The sequence below is a fragment of the Amphiprion ocellaris genome, chromosome 8, assembly GCF_022539595.1.
Source record: "Amphiprion ocellaris isolate individual 3 ecotype Okinawa chromosome 8, ASM2253959v1, whole genome shotgun sequence".
NCBI lineage: Eukaryota > Metazoa > Chordata > Actinopteri > Pomacentridae > Amphiprion > Amphiprion ocellaris.
Window position 1 is genome coordinate 32,950,960 of NC_072773.1, and position 17,437 is coordinate 32,968,396.

Sequence of the window (17,437 nt, forward strand, 5' to 3'; positions counted from 1 at the left end):
TCTTGATCATTAGATACATGAAGGAGCAAAGTGAAACTCCAGACCTGCAGGAGAGAGAATTGGTTACAGAGAAAGAGTACCAGCGAGTCACTATTTCAGGAGAGGAGAAATGTGGGGTAAGTTGAAGTGATGATACAAACAAAAAAAAACCTTCTCAGTGGAGGCACAGGCTTTGTTTTGTGATGTTTCTCACCATCAAATAACACTTCCTCCTACATTTTTTGTTCTTCCATAGTCATTTGTCTTTATTCTATTGTTCTTCTGTCCAGGTTCCATTCACAGATCTGTTGGATGCTGCCAAATGTGTGGTGAAAGCTCTGTTCATTAGAGAAAAGTACATGGGTCTGTCGATGCAGAGCTTCTGCCGGACCACAGCTCGATACCTGCAGGAGCTGAGCGAGAGACCTCTGGATTTAGATATCTATGAGGACGAGATTCCAGAGACCACAGTCACTGCAGGTAGACATGAACTCATCAACAGCATCCCTTCCACCGTCCTCACAGACTGCACACTGAAACAGTGGAGCATTTATGTAGAACCAATGGGAAGTATTGACTTGTGGTGTAATGCTTAGCTGATAAATCAGTTAGTTACTGACAGTTACAATGATTGATGAAGTCTTTTTTATGAAGCAACACATTTTCTGGCTCCAGGTTTAGAAATTTGGTGATTTTCTTTATTTTCTATCCTTAAAATTTAAATAAATCTGGGTTTTGGACTGTTGACTGGAATACAACTTCAAGACATCATCTTGATCTGTGGAACCTTATGCTGAGCTGTTTTTTACAACTTTCAAAAATTAGTGATTGAAAAAGGAGAACGTCAGGACAAAGTTGGCTTAAAAATGTAACACAGTAGAGGTTGATTGAGATGGTTTTATTCCATCCATGTCCAAACTTTTGTCTGGGCGTGTACATTTGTGGAAAACATGAAAATCTTGATGCCAAATTTAGAATTCAAACTCCGACACAAAAATGTGTTGAAATGCTTTTGTAAATGTGTTTATAAATTAACTGTTTCACTTCGACATCAATCCTTTAGTTTGATAGACTGTTTCTTGTCACGTCACCAATCATATATAGCTACAGACAGGGAAGCAGCTGGAAATGAGCCAAAGTTGTGCATTTTAAATTTATTTATTTTATCAAAAAATCACCAAAAAATGTCATTTTTATAATCTGGAAAATTGGAAAAAAACATGTTCAGCTCAGATAAGAAAAAAGCCTTTAGCGTGGAGAAAAATAAATCAAAATAATAATATTGCAAATATTAAAGGTTATTTGTATCTCTGTTCCTGCGCTGCTTACTTACTGCAGTTCTGCTAATCTGATTTCCAGCATCATGTGCGGCACTTTCACATTAAAACACAGATTTCTCCGTCCATCTGCTCACTCCCATGAACAGGCTTTCACAACGTGTAGGCTCACCTTAGCTGCATGTTCGCGCCCACCTCGCTCAGAGCAGTGACACAGTTCCACATTCTGTCTCCTCTCAGATGCCACAGTGCACCCACCTGTTTCTGAAACGCACCCCTACGAGAACCAGGACCCTGCCAGCACGCCCCCCGACATGGGCTACGGCTGTATGATGGTGGACGGGGTCATGCATGTTTACACCACCAGGAACACCATGGAAAAGTGAGATGTTTGTGACGGTGCACGCAGGCCTCATCTTGCATGTTTTTAGACTCAATTCACACGTTTCATTGGCAGCAAAGTGAACTTTTCTATGCCGCTAACAGGAGCACAGAGCTGGACCTGCCGTATCCAGACCTGCAGGAGTACATCGCTGACATGAACGTCATGATGGCCCTCATCATCAACGGACCTGTGTAAGCTCAACCACCATTTGGCGTAGATTTCTTTTGCAAACTCTTTTTATACACTGAATATGCAAATAAATAAATATGCAAAAATAAATAAACTGATAAATAAATAAATAGATAGATAAATATTATAAATATTGTTTGCCTTCGCCACAGAAAGTCCTTCTGCTATCGTCGTCTGCAGTACCTCAGCTCCAAGTTCCAGATGCACATCCTGCTGAACGAGATGAAGGAGCTCGCAGCGCAGAAGAAGGTCCCACATCGAGACTTTTATAATATCCGTAAGGTGAACTTGGCGGCTTTTCTTTCTCACTTTATCACTAATGCGTGTTGTGATCCAAAAACAGACTCCACTCAGATATAACTCCTTCCTGTTTGTCCGGTTCGTTTCACAGGTCGACACACACATTCACGCTTCATCCTGCATGAACCAGAAGCACCTTCTACGTTTCATCAAAAGAGCCATGAAGAAGTATCCTAAAGAGATCGTTCACGTGGAACGAGGGAAGGGGCAGACGCTCATGGAGGTGTTTGAGAGCATGAACCTGACAGCCTTTGACCTCAGTGTTGACACTCTGGACATGCATGCAGTGAGTACCGAAGGATCTGTCTGTCTGTCGTCTATCTATCTATAGAACAATGTGAAAATGAGATGAAGACACAATGTTTAAACTTTTATTTCCAGGATCGCAACACTTTCCATCGGTTCGACAAGTTCAACGCCAAATACAATCCCATTGGCGAGTCCATCCTGCGGGAGATCTTCATCAAAACGGACAATTACATCGAGGGGAAATACTTTGGTCACATCATCAAGGTGCAAACAGACTGAACAGACTTCACATGACAGCTTGTGTTTGCAGCAGTGCCTGTTTGAGGCGCCAGCGCCCTCTTCTGACCGTTTGTTTGTGTCGCTGCCCCTCAGGAGGTGATGGCCGACCTGGAGGAGAGCAAATACCAGAACGTGGAGCTCAGGCTGTCCATTTACGGTCGATCCAGAGACGAGTGGGACAAACTGGCCTCGTGGGCTGTAAAACATAAGGTCTACTCTGATAATGTGCGCTGGCTCGTTCAAGTGCCACGGCTCTTGTGAGTTTACTCAAATACTGTACTGGAGTACAGCACTGAATCTATTCAGTTTCTTCCACTGCATTTTTCTTCTCTGTTGCAGTTTACTTTTTGCTGCTCTAGATTTACAGATTTTCACGCCTATAGCTCACATTTATTACTTTTTCTAACACAAAACAGGTTATAAAATACAATGCAATATTATGAATGACACATGTAGGTGTAATTTGTTGCTTCTGTGCATTTTAATGCAGTATTTCTGCAAAGCAAAGTCCATAATCTGCTGGCATATATAGCAGTGAACTGGTGTGTACTCTTCAGGCAAGGAAGTAATACACTTAAACAAGCTTGTAAACAAGATAAGATAAGACAAACTTTATTAAAGTTTACATGTTACAACAGCTAGTTAGAAATTAAGCACATATAAAGCAAGAAATACAGAAGTACAAGACTAAAAATAAAGATATAACAGAGAAGATAGATAGATAGATAGATAGATAGATAGATAGATAGATAGATAGATAGATAGATAGATAGATAGATAGATAGATAGATAGATAGATAGATAGATAGATAGATAGATAGATAGATAGATAGATAGATAGATAGGTATTACACATGTTGTAAGTATAGAAATGCATATTAATTATGGAAAATTACTGCATTTTTATGCACACCTGCCACATACATATATTACATACATATGAGGCAGGATGAATTTACATACAGGTATGTACAGGTACAGCATGATGGATAATGTACCCGATAGTCCTATTTTATAGAGAGTTGTAATGGTACAAAATAATAATAATGTTTGTAATCATGGGGAAATTATTCATTGGAATAATTATAATTATTCATTTATATTGGAATCAGTTTTGTTCTTACACTCAGATAAGCTAAAACATAAATAAAAATGATAAATCTAGATAAAATATATTTGTGTATGTTCGTTAAACACACTTCATTCCTGCTTTGCCTCATTTTTTGAAATTGCTTTATGTGTTGCAATAATTCACCATTAATATTTGCTCTAAAAAATGTGCGTTGCTTTTATGTTTTGATGAAATTATGAATACAGTCCTTCTGGTTGTAAAAGAAAACAGTAAAACTTCTATGCATTATGAAATATGATTACAGTGACTGAGTCTTTGATGCTCTTTGGTCACATTTGCACAAAAGTAAAGTAACAACTAGAACATTTTCTCAGTAACTCACAGCTGACCTTTTCATGTGCTTCTATTCTGTCTTCAAAGCGACGTCTACCACACAAAGAAACAACTGTGCAACTTCCAGGAAATGCTGGAGAACATCTTCATGCCTCTGTTTGAAGTTACAGTCGACCCCAGCAGCCACCCAGAGCTGCACCTCTTCCTCCAGCACGTACGACTTCTTAGTATCCGATCAAACAGATGTTCTGCAGTTGGTGCTCAGAGGGTTTTATGGTTCTGCTCTCGGTCTCTCACTCAGGTTGTGGGCTTCGACAGTGTGGATGATGAGTCCAAACCAGAGCAACATATCTTCAACCTGGACAGTCCACTGCCAGTCAACTGGACGGAGGAGGACAACCCGCCCTATTCCTACTACCTCTACTATATGTATGCAAACATGACAGTGCTGAATCACCTGCGCAGGTACGTCAGCAGTGCCTCAATTAACCCTCCTGCTGTCCTCATTTACGGGCACCAAAAAATATTCAAAAATTCAGCAAAAACATTCCCCAAATTTCTGAAAATTTGCAAAAGCTTCAGGAAGAAAATTCCAATAATTCCTTCAAAGTTTCCCTTAAAAGTATTATTTTTAAAAAAATCCCCCAAATTTGGCAAGAAAAGTCTTGGAAATATTTTCAAAAAATGAGTAAAAATCTTCCAAAAAAATCCTAAAAATATCTAAAGTGATTACATATATATGATTAAAACTTCTAACATTTTCTTTGAGAACATTCACATAACAATCAACCAAAATCCAGCGAACTTCGCTGGATTTTGGTTGATTTTTTTGTGAATGTTCTTAAGAAACATTTTTAACATTTCTTTTTTTTCCACCAAAAAATGTTCAAAGATTTTCCATAAATGTTGAAGATGTGGACATCAGAAATTTCAATGTGAATTTTTTTTTTTTCCCCACCTTTTCAAACTTTAAAACGGGTCAGTGTTGACCGGTAGGATGACATGCGAGTTAAACTGACTTCTATAACACGCTGTCTTTCTGCTTCTTCATGCATTACTATTGTGTAAGCATTCCATAGTTGACTATGGAGTTGTGAGAGTTCCAAATTACAAAAATAAATCTATAAAATATTAAGCAAATAAAAGCAGAAATATAAGACAAATGAATAAAATAACAAAAAAAAAATAAGAAGAAATGTGCTTAGAAATGAAATGAAATAAATAATTTGGCTGTATAAAGCAATATTAATCCAAAAATGAATCCATAAAAGAAAAGGATAATAATGGTAGAAATATGAACACAAATAAATAAAATAAGAAATAAGAAGAAATGTGCTTTTATAAAGCAGAATTAATTTAACGTTGTAATCAGTATATTGTCATTGCTTTTAAGATGCACTTTATTGTTGCTTTACTGCGCACATTAAAGGCTACACTACAAGGCACATTATAATGTTATAATGTCGCTTTATTATCTTATTAACATTCTTTCTGAAGAATTGTTGGATTTTCAACTTTCCGACTGTACTTGAACTAATCGTCTGTTACATGCAGCTCTGTGGGAAAAATTTACCACATTTAAGCGTCTATTTCATCAAAAATTGCATTAGTCTACGTGCTGCATTTAAAAATTACACCGCTTGTGCTAAAAAGATTCTGCAAAATACAGTTATGCAAAAACTTTCATAACAAAGGTAGTTTGTCTATTTTCATTCAGTAAAATATGCTTCATATTGTCAGGAAAATAAACTTTGGGATTTGTCCTCTTATCCTGGGCTTTATAATTGAGTCCCTGTGTAACAGCAACGGTTGTTCACTCACCCTCCTGCTGTTTGTGTGTGTTTTCGTTCCAGGCAGCGGGGGTTTCACACACTCGTCCTACGTCCTCATTGTGGGGAGGCTGGACCGATCCATCATCTGGTGTCTGGTTTCATGCTGTCAGAGAATATCTCACACGGACTGCTGCTCCGGAAGGTGTGACCTCAAAATCACAACAGCTGCTTCTTTCACACACAGGAGACTTTATCTTATGATGAATTTAAGAAAGACCTTGTGCTGTAGTTTCACTGTTTAACACTCATGTAAAATCTGAGCTTTGTATTGTAATTCTGATGCGTTTCTTGTCCCTCCAGGCTCCTGTGCTGCAGTATCTCTATTACTTGGCCCAGATAGGCATCGCCATGTCTCCTCTCAGCAATAACAGCCTGTTCCTCAGCTACCATCGTAACCCTCTGCCAGAGTATCTGTCCAGAGGCCTCATGGTCTCTCTGTCTACAGACGATCCTCTGCAGTTTCACTTCACCAAGGTCAGCAAACACAACCACTCCCTAACCAATCCCTAACACCCACTTTTGAAGTGGTAAATTCACTGTAAATATCATTAACATGTGTCTTAAGTTTATGTTGTTTACAGTGAAATTACAGCTGAACTGCTTGACATTTAAAGGTCACATATTGTGCAACTTTTCAGCGAATTAATGAAAGTCTTACATGCTCTCCTAGAATGCGTATTTAAATGTTGCTCCTCAAAAGGTCATTTTAGATCATTTTACATGGAAATATCACATAATTCACAGCACAAAAATTTAATTCATGTAATGCATGGATTTTGCACGTGTTTTTAAATTATAGAACTTTGTTTTTAAATTATAGAACTTTGTTTTTAAATTTAGAACTTTGTGTCAGTTTTATTGTCTGATGTTCTGTTTGTTTCTGTCCTGTTCTTTGTTGATCCTGCTCTTTATGCCTTTTTAATTGCCCCTCGGGCATAAATAAAGTGTTTGAATTTAACTGAATTGAATCGAACAGAGACATTTTAGAGGTTGATCAAGGTCAATGCACTTTTTAATTGATCAGTATCAGCAAGAACCGAAGTCTGATCCCTGATCTTTTGTTTACGTTACACAAAATATTCTGAATAAAGTCAGCATTTTGAACCTATTAGTTAATATCATGTTTTCTGTTCACTACACATTCTTTCCAATGTTTTGTTTTTGCTATTATAAGTGACAGACACATCACACAGGCCACAAACATGGTTGTTGCTTCTGTCACTGTAATCTAAAAATATTTACAAAGTGCATTGGCTGTTGGTTACTAAGCATCACAGAAGATTTTGTCATGGTGCCTCTTTATTAGCTAAACTCTTACACTGCTCTCTACATCAAAGAACCTCCTGCTTCCTGTGGTTGTTAAAATATTAAGAACTATGAGGTTCCACCTAGTGGTGCAACACGGTACTACAATTAATCTACAATACTTGGAAATGTGTACTATGTAGGGAAATAGATCGAATTGGGACTCTGTATCTGCAGACACAAAATTTTAAAAGACTTAGATCAGACTTGTGGCTACATAATGTTGAAATCCTTCAACAGGCCGTTTACAAAATGTTCTGTGTTTCTTCTGTGCAGGAGCCCTTGATGGAAGAGTACAGCATTGCTGCTCAGGTGTGGAAACTGAGCTCCTGCGACATGTGTGAACTTGCCAGAAACAGCGTGCTGATGAGCGGATTCTCTCACAAGGTATCAGTTACATCACAGAACATTGGATTTTCCAGTTTCCTTCCTGAGTCTCTTTTTCTGACTTCTCACTCCGACCTCTCGTCTCGTTCAGGCGAAGAGCTACTGGCTCGGCCCGAACTACATCAAGGAGGGACAGGAGAGCAACGACATCAGGCGCACCAACGTCCCCGACATCCGGGTGGCGTATCGCTACGAGACCATGTGTGAGGAGCTGAATCTAATCACACAGGCCATTCGCACAGATGAGCTGGAGACCATCGAGGAGGAGGGGAGTCTGTGTATGGGAGCTGTGCAGGCAGAGAAGTGAACATGCAAACACAACACAAACAAAGTTCTCACCACATTCCCTCCGTTTCCACATCAGGACATTGTACAGATTTGGATATAAACCTATCACGTCTGTGAAAAGTTACAGGAGGATTCTGAGAGCTGCTGCTGTGGTAAAATGAGAGAGGACCTGTGATCTGTGTATCCAAGGTGTTTGCTTCCTTTAGTCTCTTTGTGTCATCCTCTGTTTAATCTGTCATGGTAAATGAATAATGTCTCTTGGTCATTTGTGTTGGAAAAAGAATTATATTTTCATGGTTTGTGACCTTTTTTCTGTACAATGTCTGTAATTCCTGTACCGAGCCTTGAATAATGAGCACATTCAAAATGTAACTCATTAATAAAACATATTCAGAGAATCCAAAACCCAGAAGAGAATCTGGAACAACTTTGCAAAGAGAAGAGAATTTATTACAAACAGGGCTGGACTTAGCATTGAGAATACTGAGGTCATATTTTTGGCTTCTTCTTTTGTAATTTGGGGATTTTAGAAAGTTAGATATACAGTTAAAAACTTACACAGGGTGGATGATTTTAGGTTCATCTTGGTCCTTTTTTTTTTAAGCATGTTTCCTGAAAAAACTATATTCTGGTATTAATTTCAAGAAAAAAAAACTAAGACAATATTCTGAGACATATTTTATTTATTAAATGACATTTAGAGTTTAGTTAGTTGGTGTTTTCTACAGTCGGTTGTACCAGCTATTCTTAAATTCAAACTTATATTAACTGTAACACAAGTGCTTATTAAGTGGAAATTTAAACCCACACTAACAAAGTTGTTCATGCATAAAGACTACTAAAAATCAGTCTTAACCTGTCGATGGTGATTGATTTTGGTTGGATGAAGCTACAGAAGTATTAGATTTACATGTCCATAGTTTTCATCAGTCAGCTAAGAGACGTTTTAAGTTTAATTATCCGACATGACTCAGCAAATCCAGCAGTTAATAATGGAAGGGCTCATCTGTCAGGCTTTCTGTTCCGCCTTTTTGTCTTCTCTTGGCAGCTGCACTGGTGGATCATTGGAGAGTTAACTGCACCCCAGAGGCTGGAGCGGTTAATGTTACAAAAGCCTGCTGTCACACTCCTCTTCCTCATGGTCTATACATCTCTTTCTGCCTGATCCCAGTCCCCACCCTGAAGCCGGCACTAAACCCTCAAACATCTCTGCTGTAGTGTTTCACTGTGAGTGCAACAGGTATAAAAGAAGGATTACAAAAGCAAACTCTGAGTTCCGGCTCAGTTGTTCATTCTAAGGTGGCATTCCCAGGTTTATGCATTTAAGCACAGTGGCTCCGTGGTTAGCACTGTCGCCTTGCAGCTAGAAGATCCATAGTTCGGGTCTGGGATCTTTCTGCATGGAGTTTGCATGTTCTCCCTGTGCATGTGTGGGTTTTCTCCGGGTTCTCCAGCTTCCTCCCACAGTCCAAAAACATGCTGAGGTTAACTGGTGATTCTAAATTGTCCGTAGGTGTGAATGTGAGTGTGATTGTTTGTCTCCATGTGTAGCCCTGTGATAGACCAGTGACCTGTCCAGGTGTCCCTTGCCTTCGGCCTAAATCACCTGGGATAGACTGCAGCCCCCTCTAATGAGGATTAAGCGGTGTATCGATAATGGATCACTGGATGCTTGTTGCACAAGAGTTGTTGAAAGACTCAGAAAGTTGAAAATGTGACCATTTTTATCAGTTTTTACAGTTTCCGGCCCTGATAAATGGTGTAATTTTGGGTGTTTTTTTAGGAAAGTGTTGAGCGTGTTCATTTTTTGAGATAGAAGACAAACAAGTTCTCTCAATTAAGGTCGTTTGTTCTGCAACAAGTAGCTTGATATCAAGGACCATTACTGTTCAGTTAACAAAATGTTAATCTGAAGGCGTCTTCCCAGTAATGGATGAAATGCACCGTGTACAGAGTGTGTTTATGAAAATGTGTTACAACCTCATTGGTCAAAAACTGTTGGAGAGGAACCGCTCTCATCTCAGCCCTCTAATTGTCAGTGCACAGGCTTGTCCTTTAGCCTGTTGGCACATGATCCTCCAATCAGATGGTTCCAGATCCTGCAAGAGTCCCTCCCTATTGTGATTGATGTATGTATCTTAATTGACTTTACACCTTGCCAGTAGGTTTTCTACACTGAAGCACATATCGAATGATGCGTGACAACCTTACAAGGAAAGGACAGACTGCATGTGTTGGCTAAAATCACCCACCATTGGCTACTGGTTGGACCAAACCAAAAAGTCAGCTGGGATAGACTCCAGCGACCTTAATGAGGATGAAGTGGTTTATAGATAATGGATGGATGGATGGATGAAAGATCAGGAAAGTCACAAACATCTTGAAATCCTATGCAGAAATTTGGCGGAAAATACAAACAACTCTACAGATGTCCAGTAAACAACCACGACGGCGAGCACTTTTAGATTTCTTCCCTCAACCATTCATGCTTGATTTGAGCACATTATGAGGGGTCAAGGACAACTGCATCTATACAACAGCAATTTAACAATAAACTCTGGGCGAAGTCCTGGAGATAAATCTGCAGACTCATAGAACTGGTGTTGAAAAGTCCGTATCAGAGCCCTCATGACAGGGCACAATTTTATAATGACCCAGAAGGAAATATGCATCAAAGTTTCATGAGTCCATGAGATCAGGATTGGGCTTCATTTGGCACCCTTACTTAGATTTACAATCCTCACAGGCCTTACTCTACAGAAAGTGGCAGCTGGATTTGTTTGATTGTCCACTAGCAGCAAGCATGGCCCACACTATGTGTTCTATAAAATATTTTTTATACATTTTGCCTTCTCGTTAACATGCTAATGCAGCTTTAGGTCGCTGCTGTTTGAAATACCGATGTGTTTTTTTGTCGTGTCACATCACAGGTTGCTCTGTTATCTCCTTCCTGTACACGAGCCAGCTTTGTGGAATGGTTGACGTGGCAAAAATTATGCCAGTGCTGACGCTGCAAAAGACAGATACCGAGGAGTAACTTTACTTCGTCTGTCAATGAGCGATTGTTCGCAGTCCAGCTTCTGATTGGCTAACATGCTTTATGATCTTACGCTTTATGATCATATCACCACTTTTTGTTTGTTCTTGGCAGCGTTTCTGTTGTGTTCCCGAATTTAAATATGGATGAAGATTTCTTCAAACCAGCACCTGCATGGAAGGGAACACTTTTTTTAAAAAAAATATGCAATGCAAAAAGATGCCATTGTTGTTGATGTGCAGACAGAGGAAACTTTTTTTCATCATGTCACATCAGAGGTTGCTCTGTTATCTCCCTCCTGTATTTAAGCCAGTTTTGTGGAATGGTTGACGTGGCAAAAATTGTTCTGGAGCTGACGCCGCTAAAAGGGCTTTTTACATATTTACAAAAAAACTTGCCCCACCGTTGGTTACCTGCTAGAACTGATAGCCTTTCCTTTGCCAGCTTCTGATTGGCTAACATGGCTTCACGCTTATGGTTACATCACCACCTGTTTTGTCTTTGCAACGCTTCAGTTGTGTTTTTGAATTTTCATCTGGATGAAGATGACTTTTAAAACAGCATGCAAAAAATGCAACATTAGCTCACTGAGTGTTGAAAAAATGTTGATGCGTAGACAGAGGATTTGTTTTTTGTCATGTCACATCAGAGGTTGCTCTGTTATCTCCTTCCTGTATTTAAGCCAGTTTTGTGTAGTGGTTGACGAGGCAAAAGTTGTGCTGGAGCTGACGCTGCAAAAGACAGATACTGAGGAGTAACTTTACTTCGTACTTCAATGCGCTATTGTGTGCAGTTCAGCTTCTGATTGGCCAACATGGCTTTACAGTTAAGATCATATTGCTTTTTCTGTTTGCTCTTGGCAGCACTTCAGTTGTGTTTATGAATTTAAATACTGATGAAGATTACTTTTAAATCAGTACCTGTGTGGATAGGAACCCAGTGTTTTTGAATATGTAATGCAAAAAAAAAGCCATTTTAGTTGACGTGTAGACAGAGGAATTTTTTTTTTGTCATGTCACATCAGAGGTTGCTCTGTTATCTCCTTCCTGTACATGAGCCAGTTTTGTGTAGTGGTTGACGAGGCAAAAGTTGTGCCAGTGCTGACGCTGCTAAAAGACAGATACTGAGGAGTAACTTTACTTCATACCTCAATGTGCTATTGTTCGCAACCTGCTGGAGCTGATAAGCACTTTTTTCCTAAGTTTTTCTTTTGAAATTTCTTTAAAAACAGCACCTGTGTGGACAGGAACCCAGTCATTTTAAATATCTTTTTGAATGTGCAGTGGTTGACATGGAAAAATTATGCTGGTGTTGCTAACAAGACGAGTAACTTTACTTAGAAACTTGATGCACCACCGTTGGTAACCTGCTGGAATTAATCACCAAATACCCAACTGTGCACTAGGCCTAAAAATTCTGAACAATCTCAAACACACACTAAAGAACTGATGAATCGCTGGTGCAACCCAATGCTGATGAACTTCCTAGCAAGCACAACTCAGTTTAAGTACAACTAACAGAACTTGGTTGGTGTGGATGAAGCAGAATAATGACCTCAGTGTTTCTAAAATCCTGACTGCGGCTCTGACTTCTCATCAAATCCTAAACTTCTGCAGCAGAATTGGTTCAATTTGTGATGCAGAAACACATAAAAACACTGAAATTAAAAATAGAAACACTACAAATGAATTAAAACATTTTCTACTCTGAGCATCCACAGCACAGATAAATCTCCATCTTCAGTATAAGTGTGATATTCTTGCTTCTTTTTTCCGTCTCTACAGTGGTTCCGTTGGGTTGCATGAGGCCACGTCAATATTTATTGTCAGATACATTCCTGAATGTGATGCATGATGATCCGCTTTTTCACTCTTTGCACAAGTTCAACCAGTGCCAAATCCATGAATAAACAACCTCCAGGTTTAGAGAACTGAAAGTCGACTAACTTGACAAACCACTTTTCCAATTCCCAGCTTCTGTTCGGGTCTTGGTGTTGTCGGTCAGGCTGCTTGTTGCTGTTTGTGTGTCCTCCCAGAGCATTTTTATGTGCTGTTTGTGATATTATTTAATGCCATTTGCATCTGTAAAAAATAGATATTATTAACATTGGTGTGCTTTCCTCTTTTCAATTAAAAAGAAAGAAAAAAGAGAGTGAGAAAAATTAAAACGCGTGTAATTTATTGGTAAAAATGGGGATTGTCTGGCGGTCAGCAGCAGATTATCACAAGGGACTCAGTGGAAATATGTGTGAGTGATCAAAAGATGTGAAAAACAAAGATGTGGCGTGTTCACACTCAGCTGACTGCCTCCTAATGTGGGTCAGAGTGAGAGCAGTGAGATCAACACAAAAAATTCTGACAGGCGACAAACCTTCAGGTTTTCAAAATGAAAGAAAGTCTAATAATAATATTATGTGAAAATAAATGTACTGTACACTCAGAGCCTCTTAAATGTGAAGATTTGCATGTGTTTCTGTAACTGTATGACTGTAAATAGCTTTTTTCTGTTTTCTTGCTGTTTTTAGTGTCATTATTAGCAACACTGAGTGTGAAAATTGACCTCAGTTTGGGCTCAGCACGTTATTCAATATAGGATTAATAAGCAGTAGTATAATTAGAAATTGGCGTCTGAGGCTACAGCCCTCAATGTTTCATCTTTTTATTCATTTATTTGTTTAGTTGTCAAATCTCATAAATGCTCAGTAGTTAAATTCTAAAGGCAATTCTAAATGCTTTTATAACACTCCCCTCCTACACATAGATACACATAAATAACTTTACATTTATTAGCACAATATGAGTAAAAATCAACAATAAAATGAAACCAGCGGTAAACAAATAAAGGCAGGTGAAACCACAAAAGCACCTTCACATGAAGTTAGGCTTTGAGATGATGCTGATCTACAACTGCAGAACCTGTTGGACAAAAACAACCTCCATGAAAACATCTACTTTTCAGAAAGGAACTCAAGTCACATTGTATATAGCTTAAATGTGTGGATCCAACAATTAGCTTTGTCTATCACTTTTTTAGTTATTTATTTGGGGTGTCCTGCTATGAAACTTTACAGATGATTTTTTTTCTTTTACCCCAGGACTAAAGATGGGTCATTCAAATAATGATTACCTAAAATGTTGTTAAAAATTAAAAGGAGGATTAACAACCTACAGGGTCAACAGCTAGAAGACCCCCGTTTCCCATGGAGTTTGCATGTTCTCCCTGTGCATGTGTGGGTTTTCTCCAGGTTCTCCAGCTCCCTCCCCTAGTCCAAAAACATGCTGAGGTTAATTGGTAACTCTAAAACTGTCCGTATTTGTCAGTGTGAGTGTGATTGTTTGTCTCTGTGTGTAGCCCTGTGATAAACTGGTGACCTGTCCAGGTAAACCTTCACCCTCAGTCAGCTGGGATAGACTCCAGCCCCCCGCGACCCTAATGAGGATTAAGTGGTGTATAGATAATAAATGGATGAATTAACAACCTACAGGATATGCCCATCTCAGTCCATCTGCCTGCTAAAAATGTTCAACCCCCGTGTAACTCAAAACACAGTTTTACATATGATTATAGCTGTAAATCATCATAAAAAGATTAATTCTAAGTCTGGCTAGGCTGCACTCACTGTACTATTTATTGAAAACACAGTGTAAAGAAGATCAGCTTCATGACCTATATGAGAGTTCACATTCTGAGACAAAGATATAATAAGACACAAGACAACAACTAATGGATAGGTTTAATGAGTGTAGCTTTGGGGCTAACATGTGCTTCCATGTGCTGTTTGATGGCTTCTTCTCACAGCACTGGGTGAAAACCCTGGTCAGGCCTACAAGACAGAGAAGATAACAGTGATTAAGTGATGGATTAATAACTGAATGACTATAGAAGTGGATATGTGGCATTAATTTAAGCATGAGTAAATTTTAGAGCTTGAGATTACTCATTTCTCTTTTGTCACCTCAGGTGTTCCAGCCAAAAGAGTCCCCATGGGCTGGAACACATTTTTAATCCTCGTGTCGCCCTGTGGGTCAAAATTGACCCGTTTTAAAGTTTGAAACTGTGGAAAAAAAATATATTTTAACAGTGAAACTTCTGATGTCCACATTTTCAACATTTTTGGGAAATCTTTGAACATTTTTTGGTGGAAAAAAAGAAATGTTAAAAACGTTTGCTGGATTTTGGTTGATTTTTTTGTGAATGTTCTTAAGAGAATATTACAAGTTTTACTGATATAGATGTGATCACTTTAGATATTTTAAAGATTTTTTTTGGAAGATTTTTACTCAATTTTTTTTATATTTACAAGAGTTTTCTTGCCAAATTTGGGGGATTTTTTTTAGATTAAACTTTTAAATTTTATTTAAAAAGGAATTATTGGAATTATTGGAAGGAATTATTGGAATTTTCTTGCAAAACCTTCGTTTTGCAAATTTTCGGAAATTTGGGGAATTTTTTGCTGAATTTTTGGATTTTTTTCACACAAGGAAACATTATTTTTTGGTGCCCGTAAATGAGGACAGCAGGAGGGTTAAACCAGCTGCTGCTTGCAGATGAAGAGAGGGCATTTCATCTATGAAGCTCTATGAAAATCTAGTAATTGCACTCTGAGCTGGATTTATTTTTGCAATTTCCGAGGTCAAACTTCTCATGCAGCTGCCAGCTCTCGCAGCATTAACAATCTCAGTCTCTTATCAAGTTATATTCATAAAGAGTTAAACAGCCTCGGTGTTACTTTTGACTTTCAGTTGACTTTTAATGCTCAGGTGACCAAAGTATTTGTGCTTTGCCAGGTTTTATCTGCACTATGAGTAATGACTATAGCTGCTATTCTCTGGTTATCACTGAGGTTTAGTATTCCTTCATAGACTGCTGGTGTTTATGAGTTTCATCACTGCATGTGATTTCGATAAGTGTCCCATTATTGACTCCAAAGTCCCAACTTGTCACATAAAATTATCTGATCCTTATAGATCTGATACAGTAAAACTCAGTATCCTCTTTTGGACTCCTCCCAAGACTCACTTTTATCATATAATTTATTCTTAACTGTTGGCATTTGCTGTAAATGTTTATTTTATCTTGAGATATTTTACACTAGATGTTTTTAATCTTATTTACTTGCATTGTTTTTACTTTAGCATAACTGCTTTTGAAATGCGAAACAAAAAAATACTAGAATTTCATCTCTGTGTTTTGTGCAGGAACAAATATTTGTAAGCAAAAAAATTTACCTAGAAAGACTTTGCAGGTTTCTTCGTAGCTTTATGCAAAGGCATCGTACAGCAATCATAAGACCTCGTGTTATTGCATTTTTCTCTCATTTCACACAGTTTGTGTCATTTCAGATAGTGGTGCTGTTTCACTGTTTACTTATTTTCTTATCTGGGACCCAAAACTACGTTCTGTTAAACGTTTTTTTAGCTGAATCTAGAGACATTCATATGTTTTCAGGCCTTATTTATTTATTTACTTCACCGTTAAATAAAGTCTAAACATCTCCAGAAATGTAACTCCCACAGCCACGGAATCAGGAGGGAAAAAAGATAAGATTGTTTCCAGCGGATCAAAAATGATCGAATGGCTCCATCACAGGCCAAGTTTTTCATTTTTGGCCTTTGAAAATGGAAAAAGAGTGCAAAGATTTCAAACAAAAATTCCTGCAAGTGGATGTATCCCTATTTCTGACTATAAATGCAGCCTTTATTTGACATTTTATTAACTTTTGAGGTTTCTAACATCAGCAGAATTTGATGTGTGGTAAGTATGACAAGCCAATGCATTTTTTTAAGCTATTTTGACATGCAATGATTTAAATTGTCATTTAATGTGCAAAATAAAGAAATAATCATTCAATTAAATGGCTCCAGCAGAGGCCATTTTTATTATTTACATTTTGAGGTATTATTCTTAGCAGGTTGATCAGATTCACCTCAAATTTGGTGACATAAGCCAGAATACATTGATGATGATTCCCAGAAAAAATGGTGGCTCGTCACCAAAGGGCGTGTCTGTGGCGGCGCAGCGAATTTCGATTTCTCGCCATGAAAATTGAATTATTAATATCTCAGCTGGAAATGGTCCAATCTGGACCAAACTTGATATGATGGACACCAGTCAGGTTCTGAACACATCCACATTCATAAATTTAGAAATACTCATAGCGCCACCTATTGGCAACAGGAAGTAATTGTCATTACATTTGCACCTACCATTGCCGGAAACTTTGTCATATCATCTTGAAAATTGGTCAGCGGTGTGATTACGCCTAGACGATGCCACAGTGGGAAGATTTTGATGATTCATAAAACACTGTTGCCGTGGCAACGCATTATTGCCGTAATAAACACAGTACTTTTTGACAGGTTAAAAATGCTCAAATGCTCGCCAAAATTACCACACATATCTGGACCGGCAACCCATTTGATATTTTAGGGAAACTGCACATGTGTGTTGCAAAATGGCTCCATAGCGCCACCTGGAAAATTTCAAACGGTTACTACGGCCACTACGTATGACCAAGAATCATGA

The 17,437-nt window shown here is 38.4% G+C and overlaps 1 protein-coding gene across 5 annotated transcripts in view; it reads left to right on the forward strand.

Moving 5' to 3' along the window:
- The window catches only part of ampd2b (adenosine monophosphate deaminase 2b), a 33,407-nt gene extending 20,328 nt beyond the window's left edge, over positions 1-13,079 (forward strand). For all 5 annotated transcript variants that reach the window (XM_035954281.2, XM_035954290.2, XM_035954302.2 and 2 more), the window contains 14 exons: positions 14-116; positions 270-459; positions 1,497-1,638; positions 1,743-1,832; positions 1,983-2,112; positions 2,222-2,416; positions 2,512-2,643; positions 2,752-2,915; positions 4,151-4,277; positions 4,365-4,528; positions 5,917-6,037; positions 6,196-6,369; positions 7,477-7,587; positions 7,679-13,079. In XM_035954281.2, the coding sequence (XP_035810174.1) occupies positions 14-116; positions 270-459; positions 1,497-1,638; positions 1,743-1,832; positions 1,983-2,112; positions 2,222-2,416; positions 2,512-2,643; positions 2,752-2,915; positions 4,151-4,277; positions 4,365-4,528; positions 5,917-6,037; positions 6,196-6,369; positions 7,477-7,587; positions 7,679-7,894 (2,059 nt within the window). In that variant the 3' untranslated portion in view covers positions 7,895-13,079. The remainder of the gene's footprint in view (positions 1-13; positions 117-269; positions 460-1,496; positions 1,639-1,742; positions 1,833-1,982; positions 2,113-2,221; positions 2,417-2,511; positions 2,644-2,751; positions 2,916-4,150; positions 4,278-4,364; positions 4,529-5,916; positions 6,038-6,195; positions 6,370-7,476; positions 7,588-7,678) is intronic.
- Positions 13,080-17,437: the final 4,358 nt, after the last annotated feature.